The sequence below is a fragment of the Cyprinodon variegatus genome, unplaced genomic scaffold (genome assembly GCF_000732505.1).
Source record: "Cyprinodon variegatus isolate N-32 unplaced genomic scaffold, C_variegatus-1.0 Scaffold48, whole genome shotgun sequence".
Classification (NCBI taxonomy): Eukaryota; Metazoa; Chordata; class Actinopteri; order Cyprinodontiformes; family Cyprinodontidae; genus Cyprinodon; species Cyprinodon variegatus.
Genome location: NW_015150501.1, coordinates 1117214 through 1133365, shown reverse-complemented (window position 1 = coordinate 1133365; position 16152 = coordinate 1117214). Strand labels below are relative to the sequence as shown.

Below are 16152 nucleotides of genomic sequence, written 5' to 3'. Positions count from 1 at the left end.
TAGTGCCTTGCTTCCTGCATTTTACATAATAACTTAAGGCGATACAAGCAAAGCAAGGCATATACGACTGGTAAATAACATCAGAACCAACCAGATGGAAATTAAGAGGAGAAAAAAAACAGATTTTTATCATTTAAAGTTCAAAAAAACAATATTCTTCCTTTTAATTATCCACAGCCGTATCAATCATCACTTGAGGCTTATTGGAGTCGAACTCTGATTTAAAAATATGAGTCTATAATCTGTACTGCTCAAAAAACTCAATTGTCTCAGAATCAAGCCTGAAATCCTCCATGTCAATGACGTATAATAATATTTGCCAACACCTCCTGTAGTGTGATCAACCAATGTAGAGACGGAGCTGAAAAAAAATACACTTTTCCTTCAGTCTGCTTTGAAAATGACCTATTTTGTGGAATCCTGTAGAGGAAATCCATACTTCATAACACAGCTGTTTTACTGTCAGTGCACATTTGTTAAAGACAAATGCATGCCAGGACTGCATTTTTAAACGCACATCAAATGTGGTCAAATGAGCACGCCAAAAAAAGTTACAGAGGTCTTCCTTGAAATGCAGTATTTTATTTAACATTACAAAAGTATATTTCAAATCACTTTCACCTCTTAACATGTTTTCTTTTGTACATTTTATTCGGATAAGGCAAAAACAGGAGTCTCTTGAAATAGCATTTCATCAATTAATAATCAGCATGTTCTGTATAAATATTACTGAAATCTGGGCCGTTGCTACGGTGAGGTTTGTCCTCTGTGTGTGAAAGGACGGTGGTAACAACGGCAATATTTTTTTCCCCCTTACCCAGAAAATATGCACATTACAAAGGGGCATATGGGCTATGATCCTTCACTCTTGTTAATTACGGTCTGCTGTTAGAAACACAGGAGCGGGCTGAAGGGTGAAATCCCCAACGGTGCATTTTTTAAATCAGTGTATGACCCATACTCTCACAGACTGGACTTCAGAGGGACCAAAACCACTGGGTGTGATTTATTTGCACATTTGTGCTTTTTAAAGTGAGGGCTGCAGTTGAATCAAAGTAGCTAGACAAAGGAGTGGCACAGAGTTGAAGGACGAGAGAAGAAAACTATATGGACTACAAAGAAGGGAAATGCAGGAGAACAATGCGTCTTATCCAAAAACTACAAAATGTTCATTTTCATAAAACCCTATAAAAAAATCATACAATTTTTTCCCCCAATTACAAATCAAATTAAATCCAGAACAAACGAACGGTAGAAACATTCATTGATTCAAGGCCATTTAGAGTTGGGTGTTAGATGTACAGTGTGTGATTTTACAGTGCTTGTATAACCACTAGCAGCCATTTGCAGAGAAAAAAAAGCCTCCAATCGTCCAAATCTTTCTGCAGAAACGTGTGCATGTTGGATCATGACATCAGGAAGTATTATATATAAATATCCATACAGCTGTGCTTAAACCCTCTATTAAGGGTTAGTGCTGCTGCAAAAATGAGGGTGCCAGACATGGGGCAATTAAACAACAAAAACACACAGGAGCCTAAAAACAGACTCAGAACCTGTGACTCATAAGTGCAATCCCATATCGACGGCATGAAAAGTCTTCTCAAGTTTCACACGTCTTAAATTTACCTCAAAAAAGAAACAAAAGAGAGTGATAATGATATACAAGCAGGAAACTGACTCCGATTGGCTCACATTACCCCATGTGGCACAATGGTAATTTCCTGTAAACATCTCGAAATATTTATAAAACCCAGCCCTCCCACTTAAAAACACAAAAATATATAGAAATTTATTTTTACATGAACATATATTCATATTTATATATTACTAAAGGCCTTAAAATAGTTTGCGTTCTGCTCCTCGAACGTCATGGTTCCCTTTCAGGATCGAGGGTATTCAGCCTCAAACAGACCTGGGAAAAAATGAAGGTTTTAATCACATGATTGGACTGATGCAAACAGCAGATAAAAAGATGAAAATACACCAACAAACCTTTCCAGGGCCCAGAACCAGGTTTCAGTCTTGCTTTTTCTCGCTCCGTTCTTTCTTAGGCACAAGACTCGTACGGAGGAATGGTAGACTTAAATATACCACAAGGAAGAACACATGACCGCAGAAGTAGACGGAAGAATATACCTAGGTGAAAAAAAATATGAAAAAAATAAAAATAAAAAACACCTAAGTTGGTCAAAAATAATTGAATGAAACCCAAAAAGCGCATTTCTTTTTTAGGCAATAATGAAACCACACTAAGGCAGAGGCATTATATTTCTGCCACACCAGTGAGGGGTGTTGTAATGTTGCCTTTGGTGCTTTAATAGTAAAGCATAAAGAAGGGAAGAGCCAGGCGTAAACATCAAACCCTGGAGGGACAAAGAGCCATTTATATAGGGCCTAATTGGCTACTTTGTACAACTAAAAACAAAATAAACATTTAAAATACAGTCAGATAAATCGTATTAGAAGCTAGAAATAGAGTGGAATGTCAGCAGAGGCTGACACAATTCACCAAAGTTGTTCTGGTTTAAACAGCAGAGCTTTTAACCTACATTTATCATTGAAATTGCAAGATATGTATTTGATGACAACCTTTTGGGAATATAATAATTAAGGCAAGGTCTACTCAGTCTACAGACAGAACACACAGACACTGCTGTTAATGGTTAGTCTGTGCTAATCGCAGATATTAAAGAAGACGGTTAAATGTAGATTAACCAATAGCCTTGATATGTGTACAGAAAATATTGAACCCTGCACCTTTACATTACAATACAAACTTGAAGAATATTCATAAAGTTTGTTATGAATTTTCAGAAAATGACGAAAAAGGAAAATCAGTTTGTTTTTCTTACAAAAAAAAATCCACCAAAGAAACCCCTAAAAAGTATGCTTTTAGTGAATAATGAAAATAAAATGTAGTTGTGCAGCTGTTTTTGAAAACTGCTTCACCTCTGTATAGACCAACCTCCACAATCTGTGTGCTAGTATTCCTGCATAGGTAGACTTAACCACATTTACTGGTTTCTTTAGATTTCTTGGATTTTTATCAGAGACGGCATATGGGATGTAACCCTGAAGGTTTATCAACTTAAATAAGCTTGAAGGATAGAACGGACAGCTTCGTTTTGGTGAAATATCAATCCCTCCTTTCAAATAACAGATCTCTAATAAACACCATAAACTCCCATTATTGATCACTTTGTCTCTTTACAAGGTGATTAACAAACATCATAGACTGAGTAGTCAGGTAACTGAATTTTTACAGCATTTACCTGCAAAAGATGTGGGAGTTTTCCTATATAGACAAAGTTGTGTTTTATCCTCACCCTGTTATTTGAAACAGGATCAACATATTTAAGAGATCAAACGGACTGTAGAGGATCAGTCGACGTCTCCCTCCATGATAACGTAATGCACTTTTTGCTTTCTTGTGTGTCGCTCATTCTGCAATCCTGCGTAACCATCTCCAGTTTAGTCCTTCATCATCCAGCAGCTATTCCTTGGCTCAGTCTTTGATATCTTTCCTCTTAAAGGTAGTTTTCGGTTTCCCCTCTTATCGTTCTGGATTTGGCATTCTAGATATTTTAAAGCATTTTGGATCATCTTAGCGGAGATCCACCCCCCTATCTTCAGTTTTTAATCTACGTTTGAGTTATCACGATTGTTCTAAACCGTTTCTGAAACAAATCATTCAACTCTGATGTGCAGAGAGGAATGTATTGTAACAGGCACATACAACATCTGCTAGCTTCAAATAAGTGCCGCCTTATACAGCACAGAATAATTAATCTCACTGATTTTGAACTGCTATCACTTTGAACATTGCATATATAGTTCTTAAACATCGATAAGAGCAAAATTTAAATCAAAATTGGATTTGAATGATCTGTGATTCTTTACTTAACATCTATTTAATACCAAATTATTTATTTTATCTCAGGAGCTAACTCATTTCCATTTCCACACAACCTGTTTTTATTGCTTTCTAATTTAAAGCTTTTCTTTTTGTTAATGCAAAGAAATGGAAAATATTGTTTTAAAGCAGTATCGTTCTGTTTATTTAAATATTTAATTTGTTCAGTAGGAGTTCTCTGTGTTTCTGAGTAGCTGACCTTATCTAATGTAATAAAGCAGCAAAGCATCATAAATAAAAGCATAACTCAGTTTAATCTGCTTCCAATCAGATTACAGAAAGATTAGCTGTTGAAGCCTCCAACAGTGCAGACAATCCACAGGTTAGTTTTATGGCAACATTTAAAACTAGGGAAAGAAAAACTAAACTGCTTCACATCTTCATTTGCTTTTGGACCAGTTATAAAGGCATAATGTATTTAGAATAAAGAGGGGGGAAAAAAAAGACAGCAACATCTGGTCATCCAACCAACGTCGTAAAAGAGGAGAAATTCATTCAGAGGGAAATCCCGCTGCACCCTGCACGGTATAAATTCTGTCTGTCTGAAATATGTGCTGTCATAGCAACATATTCCTCCCAGCAAAGCCCTTTGTGTTCTTATTTACAGCACACCTCTGAAATTTAAAGAACTGTTTTACATTTGATACCCAAAGCACTCCCTGAGCTGAATAGAAAATAGAAGCAAGGTAACATAAATAAATAAAATCAGCTGAGTTGTGTGGCTTCAGGAGAAGTGCGTTACCTTGAGCCATTTGTCATAGGTGAAAAGGCAGAATGGCACGAGAGGATACCCCATGAAGAGCCAGTGAATAAACTGCTGAACTACGTAGATGAGGGGGTAGAGGTGGCTGTTGGCCAAGTTAGTCAGCAGGGGACTATCCCGCACAAGAGCCTGGGCCTGTTTACACACACATAAACACACACACACAAAATGCATATATGGTTAAACACAGCAAAAATACTATTTCATATACTGATGGCACATCTTACACCAAAAGGTACAAAACAATCACAGATAAATATATATTTTTTGTGGATATAAAAATCAGCATGTTCTGACTCAATCAACGTATAGAGGTAACTGCTAAATTTCAGTTGGAAAGGTTTTAAGGTGTCTTATTCTTAAGAACATTCTTTGTTGGCTGTTAATCGCTTTAAATCGGATCGATGAATAAGACCTTAAAACATTCCTAAAATTATTAAAAGAACAAGATTTAGTTTTTAAACACAAAAAAAACTAGACACAAGTAGATAACTGGGCTTTCTCATTCTAGTAAATAGGAACCAAAGTAACAACGGTATTTTAGCAGCCAAGCTTTTTTTTTTCACCTGCTGCTAGAGTAAATAGCTCACATACAGGTGTTCTGATAAGTGCTGATTATTCTCTAATGATGCACTGGAGATGTTTTTTTGGGCTGCAAGACTGGTGCATACCCTAAAGCAAGCTTCTGGCATAATTCTTAAGAGACCGCTGATGACTGAGAATCTTCACCAGCATTTGACAGCTGTTTTGCATAAATGGTAGAATTAATTTCAATCTTCTACTTTCATGGCAAAAAAATACTTTTATTAAATGTGGTCAGAACCATTTAGGTAGCTTGATGATGGACACCTTTATCCTCTCAAAAAAACAGTGAAGTGTTCTCTGGGGCCCGAATCCTGGAGGAACGCCCAGAACTGTCAAAGACTGAAGCTTATATTCCATATTTTTTAGTATGCAACATGACCACTAGCTTTAAAACAATCCCACACCTCAATATCACAAATGCCATTTTAAAAACTAGTGCACCAAGATCTTAATTGTCTATATTAGATAATCTAGCTTAAAGGAAAGGAGGTAGAGAGAGAAAAGTACATTTGGAAAAAGCTGCAGGCCGTCAAGTAAACCCAGAAAAACTGTAATGAGGACCATGAGCATCCTTATATAGGGTTTCCATAGTTAAAGCAGGCTTGGGGGTTTTTTGGAAAGCTCTGACCTCACATTGTACTAACAATCTTATTTTTCAAGTTCATTGGAGTTGCTTGCTGGGTAACCATTTTCCCCTGGGACAACAGTGGTTTAAATACATTATCTAAAAAATAAATTAATGTGAGATTTAAGTCTAGTCATTTTTCAGCTCACACTCTTTTTTTTCTCTGTCTTCTAGTTGCCCTGATTTTTAATGCATTAAACACACAATGCATTGTATGTTGTCAGGGTCAGGTGTGTTGCATAAAACAAATGTAAAGAACTATGGATAAAGACTATTTAGAAGAACATAAAGAAATCAGGGGTAGCGCCAATGTTCTTTTAATAATGCATGGTGTCTCTTAATTCTGCTGTGTAAAAAGAATACCTGCCGCTCTACGGTAATGATGAAGAACTCCATTGAGAAGCACAGGATGTATCCGGAGTGAAGGCCGTGCCAGATGGTTAAAAAGAGCAGTGTGGCCACATGAGATAAGGTCTTATTTCCCAGGAACCTCAGCCGCTTAAACACATGTCTGAAAAGAGGAAAAAGCCAATGTCATGAATCCTCCTTCAGTTCATAAATCTGAACAAAGCAGTCAGAAACACTTCAGCTGTCACAGTGACACGAAAAAATTCACCTGCAAGTTGTTGTTGCATAGCAACTGAGTTCATTAATAAATTTGAACTTTACATTTTGCTATTAAAGCTTCCAATGTCGATATAAGAAAGGCTTCAAGTTCACACATTATGTTCTGTTTCAGACCTCCCACACGGACATAGCAGTGATGACAGGCTTCTACATTAGCTGTAGGGCCTGACAAATAAGAGGTGCGGTTAGAAAGACTCAGACATGCCTCAGTGGGCATCAGACAAACCGCTTGTTAGATAGTTACCGGCTTAAACTCCCTGAGAAACTTTTTTAAACAGAGTTTCAGGATTGTTTAACAAAGATTTTATATTTTTCCAAGCCAGAAATGACTTAAACAAGAAGACATATCTGGACAAAATTAGAAGCCTGAGGAGATTGTTTGTACCAAGCTAACATCTGTTAGACTGAAAATACTCTGTTGTTTTTATATGTTAAAATATATGATCAAATATTGTCAATCACCCCTATCATAGCGACTACAAGGGACTGTCAGTTCTGAAGGCTATGTTTTAAAGCAAATGGAGGCACTCCCTTTTAGGAGTCTCCAAGGTCAGGTGCAAATAATAACTTGTCTGTCACTGATAGATGGTTTGGTTTACCAAATGAACCAAACAGGCAGGTTGCAGCTTCAGCTTTAAAGCATCTACAACCTGATTTGAAATGGATATCCACAAATCACATGTGGTCAGATCAAGATTCAGTTGAACCAATGAACAACTAATACCAACGACCATTCCTAATGGCACAGGGGAGGATGGGAAAGAGGAGGATGGTCCTCCATGTGCCAAAAAATGCAGCTTGCTCAGCTTAATTCTCCAGAACGGATGAGACTGCAGGGTAGGCTTCAAAAATATTTACTAAAAACCTGAGCGAAAGCCTTTAAGCTTTAAATTTCAGCCTGTTCTTAAAACATGTTTTGAGAGGGATAAATTATTATGACTAATTGCTATAAACAATTTTTTTTGGGCCAGCCAATTAAGCATTATGCAATGCCTGATATATCTCAACATTTTTTTCTGTAAAAATGTAATGACCATCATTCACAGAAAGGTTTGACTGCTGACATAACAGGCTTTTCACCATCAGTAACTATGTATTTAAGTTGGAATATTATATATGTTTACCACTGACTCTAAATACAAACTAATTAGAAACAGATTCTGTTCAGACTTCTGCTTCAGTTTTCTACCGCAAGATTAACAGTGGGCCCAAATCGATCATCCCTTTTCAGATGTCTTGGACCCTGTTCACTGCATCAACATTGTGAGCTGCTTTATTTCTTAAAATAATTAAAATCAAGATAAAGAGTAGAGGGACTCTTTCGCAAAAGCACATCATTACTGCACTTCAGTTGAATAAAACCAAAAAGTAGTTGGTAAATTTGCTCAAACTGATAAAAGCTCATGGGAAACTGGAATTGGTCATTATTCTCCCCATATGTGTTGCTGGAATTTGTTCATCTTTGTTTTAGAAGATAGAACAAGCAAGAGTTCACCGTGAGGTTTAGAAAAAAACCTCCTAATAATTATGGATTATAGATAAATAAAATGAACACTGATTGTTTGAAGTTTTAGCTTCATTTCAAAGTTAATTTGGGTCTGTTGATTTCTGCTTTGGTATAAGCAAATAGTTAAAAGATCATGGCAATCAATGACATGAATTCTGGGCTTTTAATGATGACCAAGTTGCCCCTTTTCACAAAGTGGAATGTGTTAGGTTTACTCTTTATACAGCATGTGCATTGTTATTCTGTTAGCCAGATTAGACGGAGTAGAAGGCCTTCCTTCATATGGTGGATGTCACTGTGTGCACGGAGGTCATCTAATCAGGACAACCTTCGTGTCTTTAGAAATACACAGGATATGGGCACATCTTGGAGCTGGTCTGATAAAGGGGAGCTATCTGTAATTCTTGGGCATAGAGGCAAGATGCATACAGGTCAGGGCATTGATGGCGTGTCAGTTTCTGATACGGACAGCTAAGCATCCACCTGATGCAACACTCATGAGGTATAAGAAGGAGGAGATGACCTTGTTCGGGGCTCAATCTTTGCTCAATCTTTGCCGGACGCTCGCTGACGTTTTTTGAGCCCACAGCTGTGCTAACCCTAAGTAATTTCTCTGTCCTGTAACGACCTGACCTGGAATAAACGCTGTTACTTTTTTACTCCTGTTTTATAGTCCTTTTCTTATATGGTTTTACCCAGTTTGAGTTAAGAGTAGTAAATAACTTGCTCCCAGGTAAAGAACCGGTAGGGAAGTTCCAAGGCGCAGACGCTTCAGGGGGACCCTCACTTCTATATTTAACAAATGGTAATACCTCAGTGGACTTTAAAATGTGGATTTACAAATCTAGATTTAAAAAACATTATCTCCAAAACAAGCCAAAACACAGACAGACAGACCCTCTAACCTTTGATTAAATGCTTCTAAGCAAGTTGAAGAGAAGCCACACATTCTTGTACAAATCAACAAATTCCTTGGATATCAGGGCAGATATTTGACAGTTCTTCCCATCAGAAATGGTGGAATTTATTTAAAATTATTCAATTTCCAGGCACAGACCCAAACTTGAAGCATATTTTTGAAATTTCAAGTAGACTTGAAACCAGGAACATTCCAGAACCTTGCAGTTAGCTTTTTTTCATCTTTTTTACAATCAGTCTAGTGGATTTCTGGTATTATAGAACAGCAGACAGAATTAGTTACACTGATTTGACCACAGAAGTCACCTTCAGTGAAGGAAATCTAGTTAGGATGTTTAGGAAATTCCTAGGAACAACGAAGACTCATTCAGTCCAACAAAAAGGTGCAAAAAATTCTGTCATGAGAGAAACACAGTACACCTGTGTTTAAGTTTCCGGCTTACCCCCTCTGCAGGTGAAACACCCTCTGGAGATATGGGTTATGATTAGACAAAGACTAATACTTTTGGGCCAAAACAAGAGAATATTCTGAGGACTCAACATGAGAATCTCGAGACTAAAATCACTATTATATGTCCGACATAGCAGAGGTAGCTTCCTGTTGATGTTTGTTTTTACTACCAGTTGCATTGATACATAAAATAAAGTGAAACGAATAATACAGGAATAGGTCTTCCTCAAAATATCTCAAATTTACATTAGATCAACAACTGGACATTTCAAAACTTGAGCATAATTGTCGTTTTCAACAAGATAATGATTGAAAACAAAAATCAGCGCTGGTTTAGGAACTAATGAAGGAGGCTTAGATTATCCTTCTGGAATGACCCAATCCCAATTCAAAAACAAAGAACAACTTGCTTCAGTTATGTAAATAAAAGTGATCTACTGAAACATTTTGGTTTGACTCAAAATGTTAAACAGCCAACTCACAATAGAGGACCTATTTTGGACTTGGTCATCAGTAAAGATCCAAATCTGATCTGGTGAACTGTAAAGTGTCTTGAGGTGACATGTGTTGTGAATTTGGCGCTATATAAATAAACTGAATTTGATTTAATAAAATATTTCTAATGTTGGGCTGCTCAGTGGCGCAGGTTCAAGGTTCGATTTCGGGCCCGGGGTCTTTCTGCATGGAGTTTGCATGTTCTCCCTGAGCGTGGGTTCTCTCCGGGTACTCCAGCTTCTTTCCACAGTCCAAAAAAATGAATGTTAGGTTAATTGGCTTCTCTAGATTCTCCTTAGGTGTGTATGTGAATGGTTGTTTGTCTCCATGTTGCAATGCGATGGACTGGCGACCAGTCCAGGGTGTACCCCGCCTCTCACCCGTAGACAGCTGGAGATAGGCACCAGCATCCCTCGCGACCCCGCTTGGGATTAAGTGTGTAAGAAAATGGATGGATGGATGGATTTCTAATGTTCATCTAACTGATGTTGGCCTATCAGACCACTCTGTTTTTCCCTCTGATCTAACTACCAACAGAGATGTAATAAGGAAGCGTGTTATCGTGAACAGTACAATAAATAACTACCCAGGTTTATCCTTCTGCTTCCACTTTACCCTCAATAGATTGCCTGGTTGATAATGTCCATTTGAAAGTTGCAGATTTCATTGTTTCAATTACTCCAGTTAATGTGAAAGTTGTCTCTGAGAAAATTTGATGCTCCAGCAATGAAAAAAGAAAAGACTCCAGGTTCACTATGAAATCTATGAAGCCTCTTCATACCAGTAGGAATAATAAAAAAGAAGGTACAGCACATTAGCCCAGTTCTGAAGTCCTTGCACTGGCTCCCTGTAGCTCAAGTAACAGACTTTAAAATCCTTCTGTTAGCCTATAAATCACTGAATGGATCAGCACCGTAATACATGTCAGATTTGTTGTCAGCGTATCAACCACGCAGACCACTCAGGTTTTCTAGTTCCAGTTAAAGTTAAAAACCCATTTATTTAGAGCTGCCTTTAACTTTGACTGGGGTATTATTAGTTTAAATTTGTGGTCAAACTGTTTTATTTGTTTTATTACCTGCTTTTAACTGTAATTTTATTTTATTCTGCTTTTATTTTTTTTCCATTTTATTGTTTAATTTATATAAAGCACTTTGAATTGTACATGTACTGAACTGTGCTATACAAATAAACTTGCTTTGCCTTGCCTTCAAACCAGAGTTCGCAATATTAAATAAACTCTACCATTACCTTAGTCTAATAATCCAGAAAGTCAGCAATAGCTTACTGTAAACAAGTGTTGCTTCTGTGCATGTGCTAAGGTGTAATTAAACCAAATATCAATGTTTCAATTTATTCAGCATTTATAATAATAAAAAAATAATGATAATAAACTGCATACTTATTTTTTTTTATCAGAATGTGCAATAACAAATACACACTCTGTTATAATTTAAAAAACTCACATGAGTTTTTCATCTACAATCTCTCCATATAGGATGAAAAATGCATCAATAGAGAAAAACCTAGATGTCATCCCTGACGGGTCTTGTAGATGTTGGCTTTAAATATTATAAACCATTCATGTTACTGAGAAACAACAGAACTGGAACCCAACACAAAGCCATTCAATCTAAGCTGAACCAGTGGAATTAGAACCACAAACTGGTGCATATGAGGTTATTAATAGGGCTTTGTAAGCTAAATAATTAGATAATTCCTCTGTCAGTCGTGCTCTCAATTTTACTACAGGCAGATAATCAAGTTACATTTCCTCCCCCTCAATTTTCTTTCTTTTTCAGTGCACCCCCACCCCCTGCTCTGTTTTCTGCACCGTAAGCATGTTGAGGAGTGCAAAATGAAAGACTAAGCAAAAGTTGTAATAGCATTCAGCTGAACTGAACCGTGTAATAAACTATTTGCTCAGTAAATAAATTGCCTTGTTCGCTGAAGTCTTCATTGAACTGGGTCAATCGGTGAAGGAATTTAATGTGTTCAACTTGAGATGGAGAACCATCAATGATCGCTTTTAAACTGGATGCCTACGTTCTTCTTATGATTATTCAACTAAGTGTGGGCCCTAGTTACATGTTAGTCTTCTTGTGTGAAAGGAAGCCATGAATGGCTAACATATTGAATTGTTTCCATCACTGCTTCACTCTAAACATTAACTTTTAACTTTCACAACACTGGTTTCACTTCAGTTAAATGAAACTACTAATGACACTGACCTGGCAGCCCAGGCATTTGTGTTGATGTTGAAAGAAGCAATAGTTCCTCCAAAAAGGGGCGTGGTCTCAAAGAGCCACACCTTCATATTGGCACAGGCGTCCCATTGATGTTTACCATCAACCACTCCATTGTACCCAAGACCAGCCAATATACAAACACCCTCCTGTAGTAAGAACAGAAACATAAGGTTAAGATCATAAAAGTTAATAACTAAACCTTTTAAAAAATGTGTCTTTAAATATATTCTGTGTATTCCTAGAACTTTACAGGTTATTTGCTAACACCAAACTTCATTTAAAAATAATTTTATATTCATTTAAGTTTGGACAGAAGAAAAGAAAGACTGAACAAAGGATGGATGACTAGACTGACAAATAGATGCCAATCATTAAGGGCCATATTTACTTTGTGTAAAGGTGCAATCACACCAAGAAAGTCCTTTGATCCAAACCAAAGTCAGATCTGTGTTCGTTTCCGGTATAATAATATTAATTGATTAAGCCTTTTTTAACATTCTACAGTAAAAATTAAATAAAAGCTGGTATGATTTGTGCTAGTACCATATCAGGTCAATATGGGTATAGGCATCATATCGAAAATAAAAAAGTTGTATTGGATATTCCTCCTTTTAAACAAAGCCCTACAGTTGTTGCTCCCATTGCAAAGAAATGCAGACCTGGAAATGGAGAACAACTATCCCAGGGTGGCTCATTAATTCCAAAAAGGAGGTCGTTTTCTGTAATTGTGTCAAATTGAAGCTGGTTTATATTCACACCAGAAGCAATTCTCTGCTAAAAAGAGGTCCAAGATCACTTCCAAAACTAAGTTTTAGTCAGGGTTTGGTTGTTGGGGGAGAAAAGAACTTTGGTTTGTTTACAGGAAATGAAATTTGGCAGGTGTGAGTATTTCATCACCAATCACACTGCGCCAACACATTCTCCATGGGTCTGTGTCTCCTGTTCCCAGTATATAATTCTTATAGGGATAATACAGACATTTAAACTTCAGAGTTTGTAACTGTCCATCATAAATAGTTTCCTCCTTGGCCTCTAACCTCACTATGTGTGCAGCACATAGTTCAAACTGGAACTAGCTCTGCAGATTCCTCCAGGTCAGCCTGAAGCTCTTCACTATATTTCTATAAAAGTACTCCCTCTCCACAGCATTGTTACCTCGGTAAGGTAACTTTAAAGTGAAACCTGGCTCTCATAATTTCTTAATGCCTTTTGCAGTAACCATTGCAGGTCAGCTGTTATAGATTTGTGCTCATTCCCAATATTACCATATAAATGCTTTCTTATATGTACAAAAACAAATGAACAGTACTTATGCAACTAATTCTGTGGTAGTACTTGAGATAATAAAGTACTTACCGCTATGACCCAACAGCTGACATATTTATACAACATAAATTTGCCCCAAAGCAGAATAAAAACGCAGCGGTACCAGAATGGCTGAGCCTGTTGAAAGGAAATCATTTTTATTTTTAGACATTTTCAACAATGAGTAAGTAAAATACATCAGGTTATTTTTGTATGTAGGTTTAAATGGCATAACAAGAGTCATGTTCTCACCTCATAATCATCTGTTAAGAAGTAGCTGTCTGGGTAATAAGGACTAAATATTGCATAAATTGCCAGGCAGAGAAAGCCAAGAGCAAACCTCTTCATAGCAGGAATAGCACTGAAACAAAAATAAAGACAGTAAGGAGAGAGGTTAGCTGAACAGCTGTCTAACTGGGAGGCTGCTCTGCCTTTTTAATCAGAGATCGAATTAAGGTAGTCTCATTCCCCTCTTTTTTTTCTCTTTATCACTAGTGATTTTCCTCTCATACCTGTTGGGAGGCTTTCCGGGGCAGTCTGTAAGCTCCCTGGCCACCAGCCTCTGGTAGCTGCGCAGTGTAAACTGGGGACCCACCAGGAACCCTCCGTAGAAGTAAGAAAATCCAAAGACCTCCAGCAGTGTGGGTACTGATGGCAGCGCACCCTTTTTCTGCTCCGCGCTCAGCTTTGACTGAGTTTGAAAGACATGGATGGAAGGAAATAAATATTATACAAATTAAGTATAAGGAAAATTAAGTAAAAAGACTATAAATACTATAACTTATAACACAGACTTAAAGGAATAGTACACCCAAAACATGATTAGCCTTCATTTTCTACTCACCCCCATGCTGAACAACACTCTGGAGTACTTTTTTGATATCTCAAATGCATCTGGAGATCTGGGAGGCTTCTTGCTGTCTGCTGACATTCAAATAATGGAAGTACCCAGCGGCCGAGGCAGAAAGGTCCATAAAAGTCCACAAAAAACGTGTCAATATTCCTCCATACTGCTCGTCCAATGTATTCCAAGTTTCCTGAGTGGGTAGCATCCAGAATTTATTCGAAACGAAGTCATTTAGAATGTTTTTAGAGCATAAACAGTAGTGTATAGGATTTCCTGAAAGCGCGCACATGCGTGATCACGACGCTACAGAAGCCGGCAGACCAAACCAGCGCATTCAGCTCGGCAAAGAACTCATGCTCTTCCTCAACACTGAAGTCCTCAGACATTTTTCTTTCGTTGTTTCTTTCTTTGCACAGGTCAACGGCACATTTCTTCTTCTACGCTTGCATTATTGGCAGAGCAGACGCTGAATGCGCACTTTCATCTGGTTTGGTCTGCCGGCTTCCGTAGCGTCGTGATCGCGCATGTGCGCGCTTTCAGGAAATCCTATACACTACTGTTTATGCTCTAAAAACATTCTAAATGACTTTGTTTCGAGTAAATTCTGGATGCTACCCACTCAGGACACTTGGAATACATTGGACGACCAGTATGGAGGAATATTGACACGTTTTTTGTGGACTTTTATGGACCTTTCTGTCTCGGGCACCATAGACCTCCATTATTTGAATGTCAGCAGACAGCAAGAAGCCTCCCAGATCTCCAGATGCATTTGAGATATCAAAAAAGTACTCCAGGGTGTTGTTCAGCATGGGGGTGAGTAGAAAATGAAGGCTAATCATGTTTTGGGTGTACTATTCCTTTAACAAAAAGAAAAGCAATCCACCTAAACAAATAGACCGGGCATGGAGAGCGTTATAGAGGTCAAAGGTAAGTCTAAGGAAAATGTAGAGATCCAAAGCCTTGGTGGAAGAATTTGTCAACAGTACAGCTATTACTCCTGTCCTTTATAACTCTGACCTTTCTGGATGACTGGTTAAAAAAAAAAGAAGCTACATTTGAAAAAACAAAAACACGACAAAGGTGCTCTACTCTGACATAAACAAAAAGAGGCCAGTTCAGTAAGGACTGAGTGAAGGTAAAAACTAACAATGCATCATACTTTAAAAAGTGATCAGTAAGCAGGTCAAAGTTCACTGTGAACATAAAGGTTATCATCATTAACAGCAGTGTCAGCATCGATTAAAATTAGGTCTAAGGTGAAGTAAAAAAAAAAAACAATGGAGAATCTGTCATAATACTTGAGAATTTAGAAAATGCTTTTTTCTATTCTGATTGAACCTCAGGTACTTTGCAAAACCGGGCAAAAAAAAAAACTGTTTCCAAAAGAGAACGCTGGTAGAGACCAACTTCAAATGGGTAGCAGCTATAACTGAAGTGAAAATGTTTCTATAAAAGTACTGACTCAGCACTGAGGATTGAATAAAAATGCAAGACAGCAAAAACTTCAAGTTTTTCTTAACATTCTTTAAACTAAATGCAACAAGTCAACCTTAATGTGTCAAAAATCCAAATGAAATACATTAAAATATTGGCTGTAACTAAATGTGTAAAGATTATTATAGATACAGGGGGGTATTTAGTCAGCCTCTGATTGTGCAAGATTTCCTACTTAGAAAGATGACAGAGGTCTGTCATTTTCATTATAGGCGCACTTCAACTATGAGACAAAATGATAAAAATTAAAATCAAAGTAATCATCGTCTAGGATTTTTAAAGAATATGTGTGTAAATTATGGTGGTAAATAAATATATTGTCCCTCAGAGACCTGTAACTTCTTTAAGAAGTTAAAATGATCAGTCA

General features: G+C 37.4%; 1 protein-coding gene across 2 annotated transcripts in view; it reads right to left on the bottom strand.

The window, feature by feature from the left end:
- Positions 1–550: 550 nt before the first annotated feature.
- Positions 551–16152, bottom strand: part of lpcat3 (lysophosphatidylcholine acyltransferase 3) — a 29507-nt gene continuing 13905 nt past the window's right edge. Inside the window, exons 6-13 of one of the 2 annotated variants that reach the window (XM_015370683.1) lie at positions 13954–14132; positions 13694–13802; positions 13493–13579; positions 12119–12282; positions 6253–6400; positions 4659–4814; positions 1996–2139; positions 551–1915 (exon numbers count right to left, since the gene is read on the bottom strand). In XM_015370683.1, the coding sequence (XP_015226169.1) occupies positions 2020–2139; positions 4659–4814; positions 6253–6400; positions 12119–12282; positions 13493–13579; positions 13694–13802; positions 13954–14132 (963 nt within the window). In that variant the 3' untranslated portion in view covers positions 551–1915; positions 1996–2019. The remainder of the gene's footprint in view (positions 1916–1995; positions 2140–4658; positions 4815–6252; positions 6401–12118; positions 12283–13492; positions 13580–13693; positions 13803–13953; positions 14133–16152) is intronic. The other variant, XM_015370684.1, reaches the window with a different exon arrangement.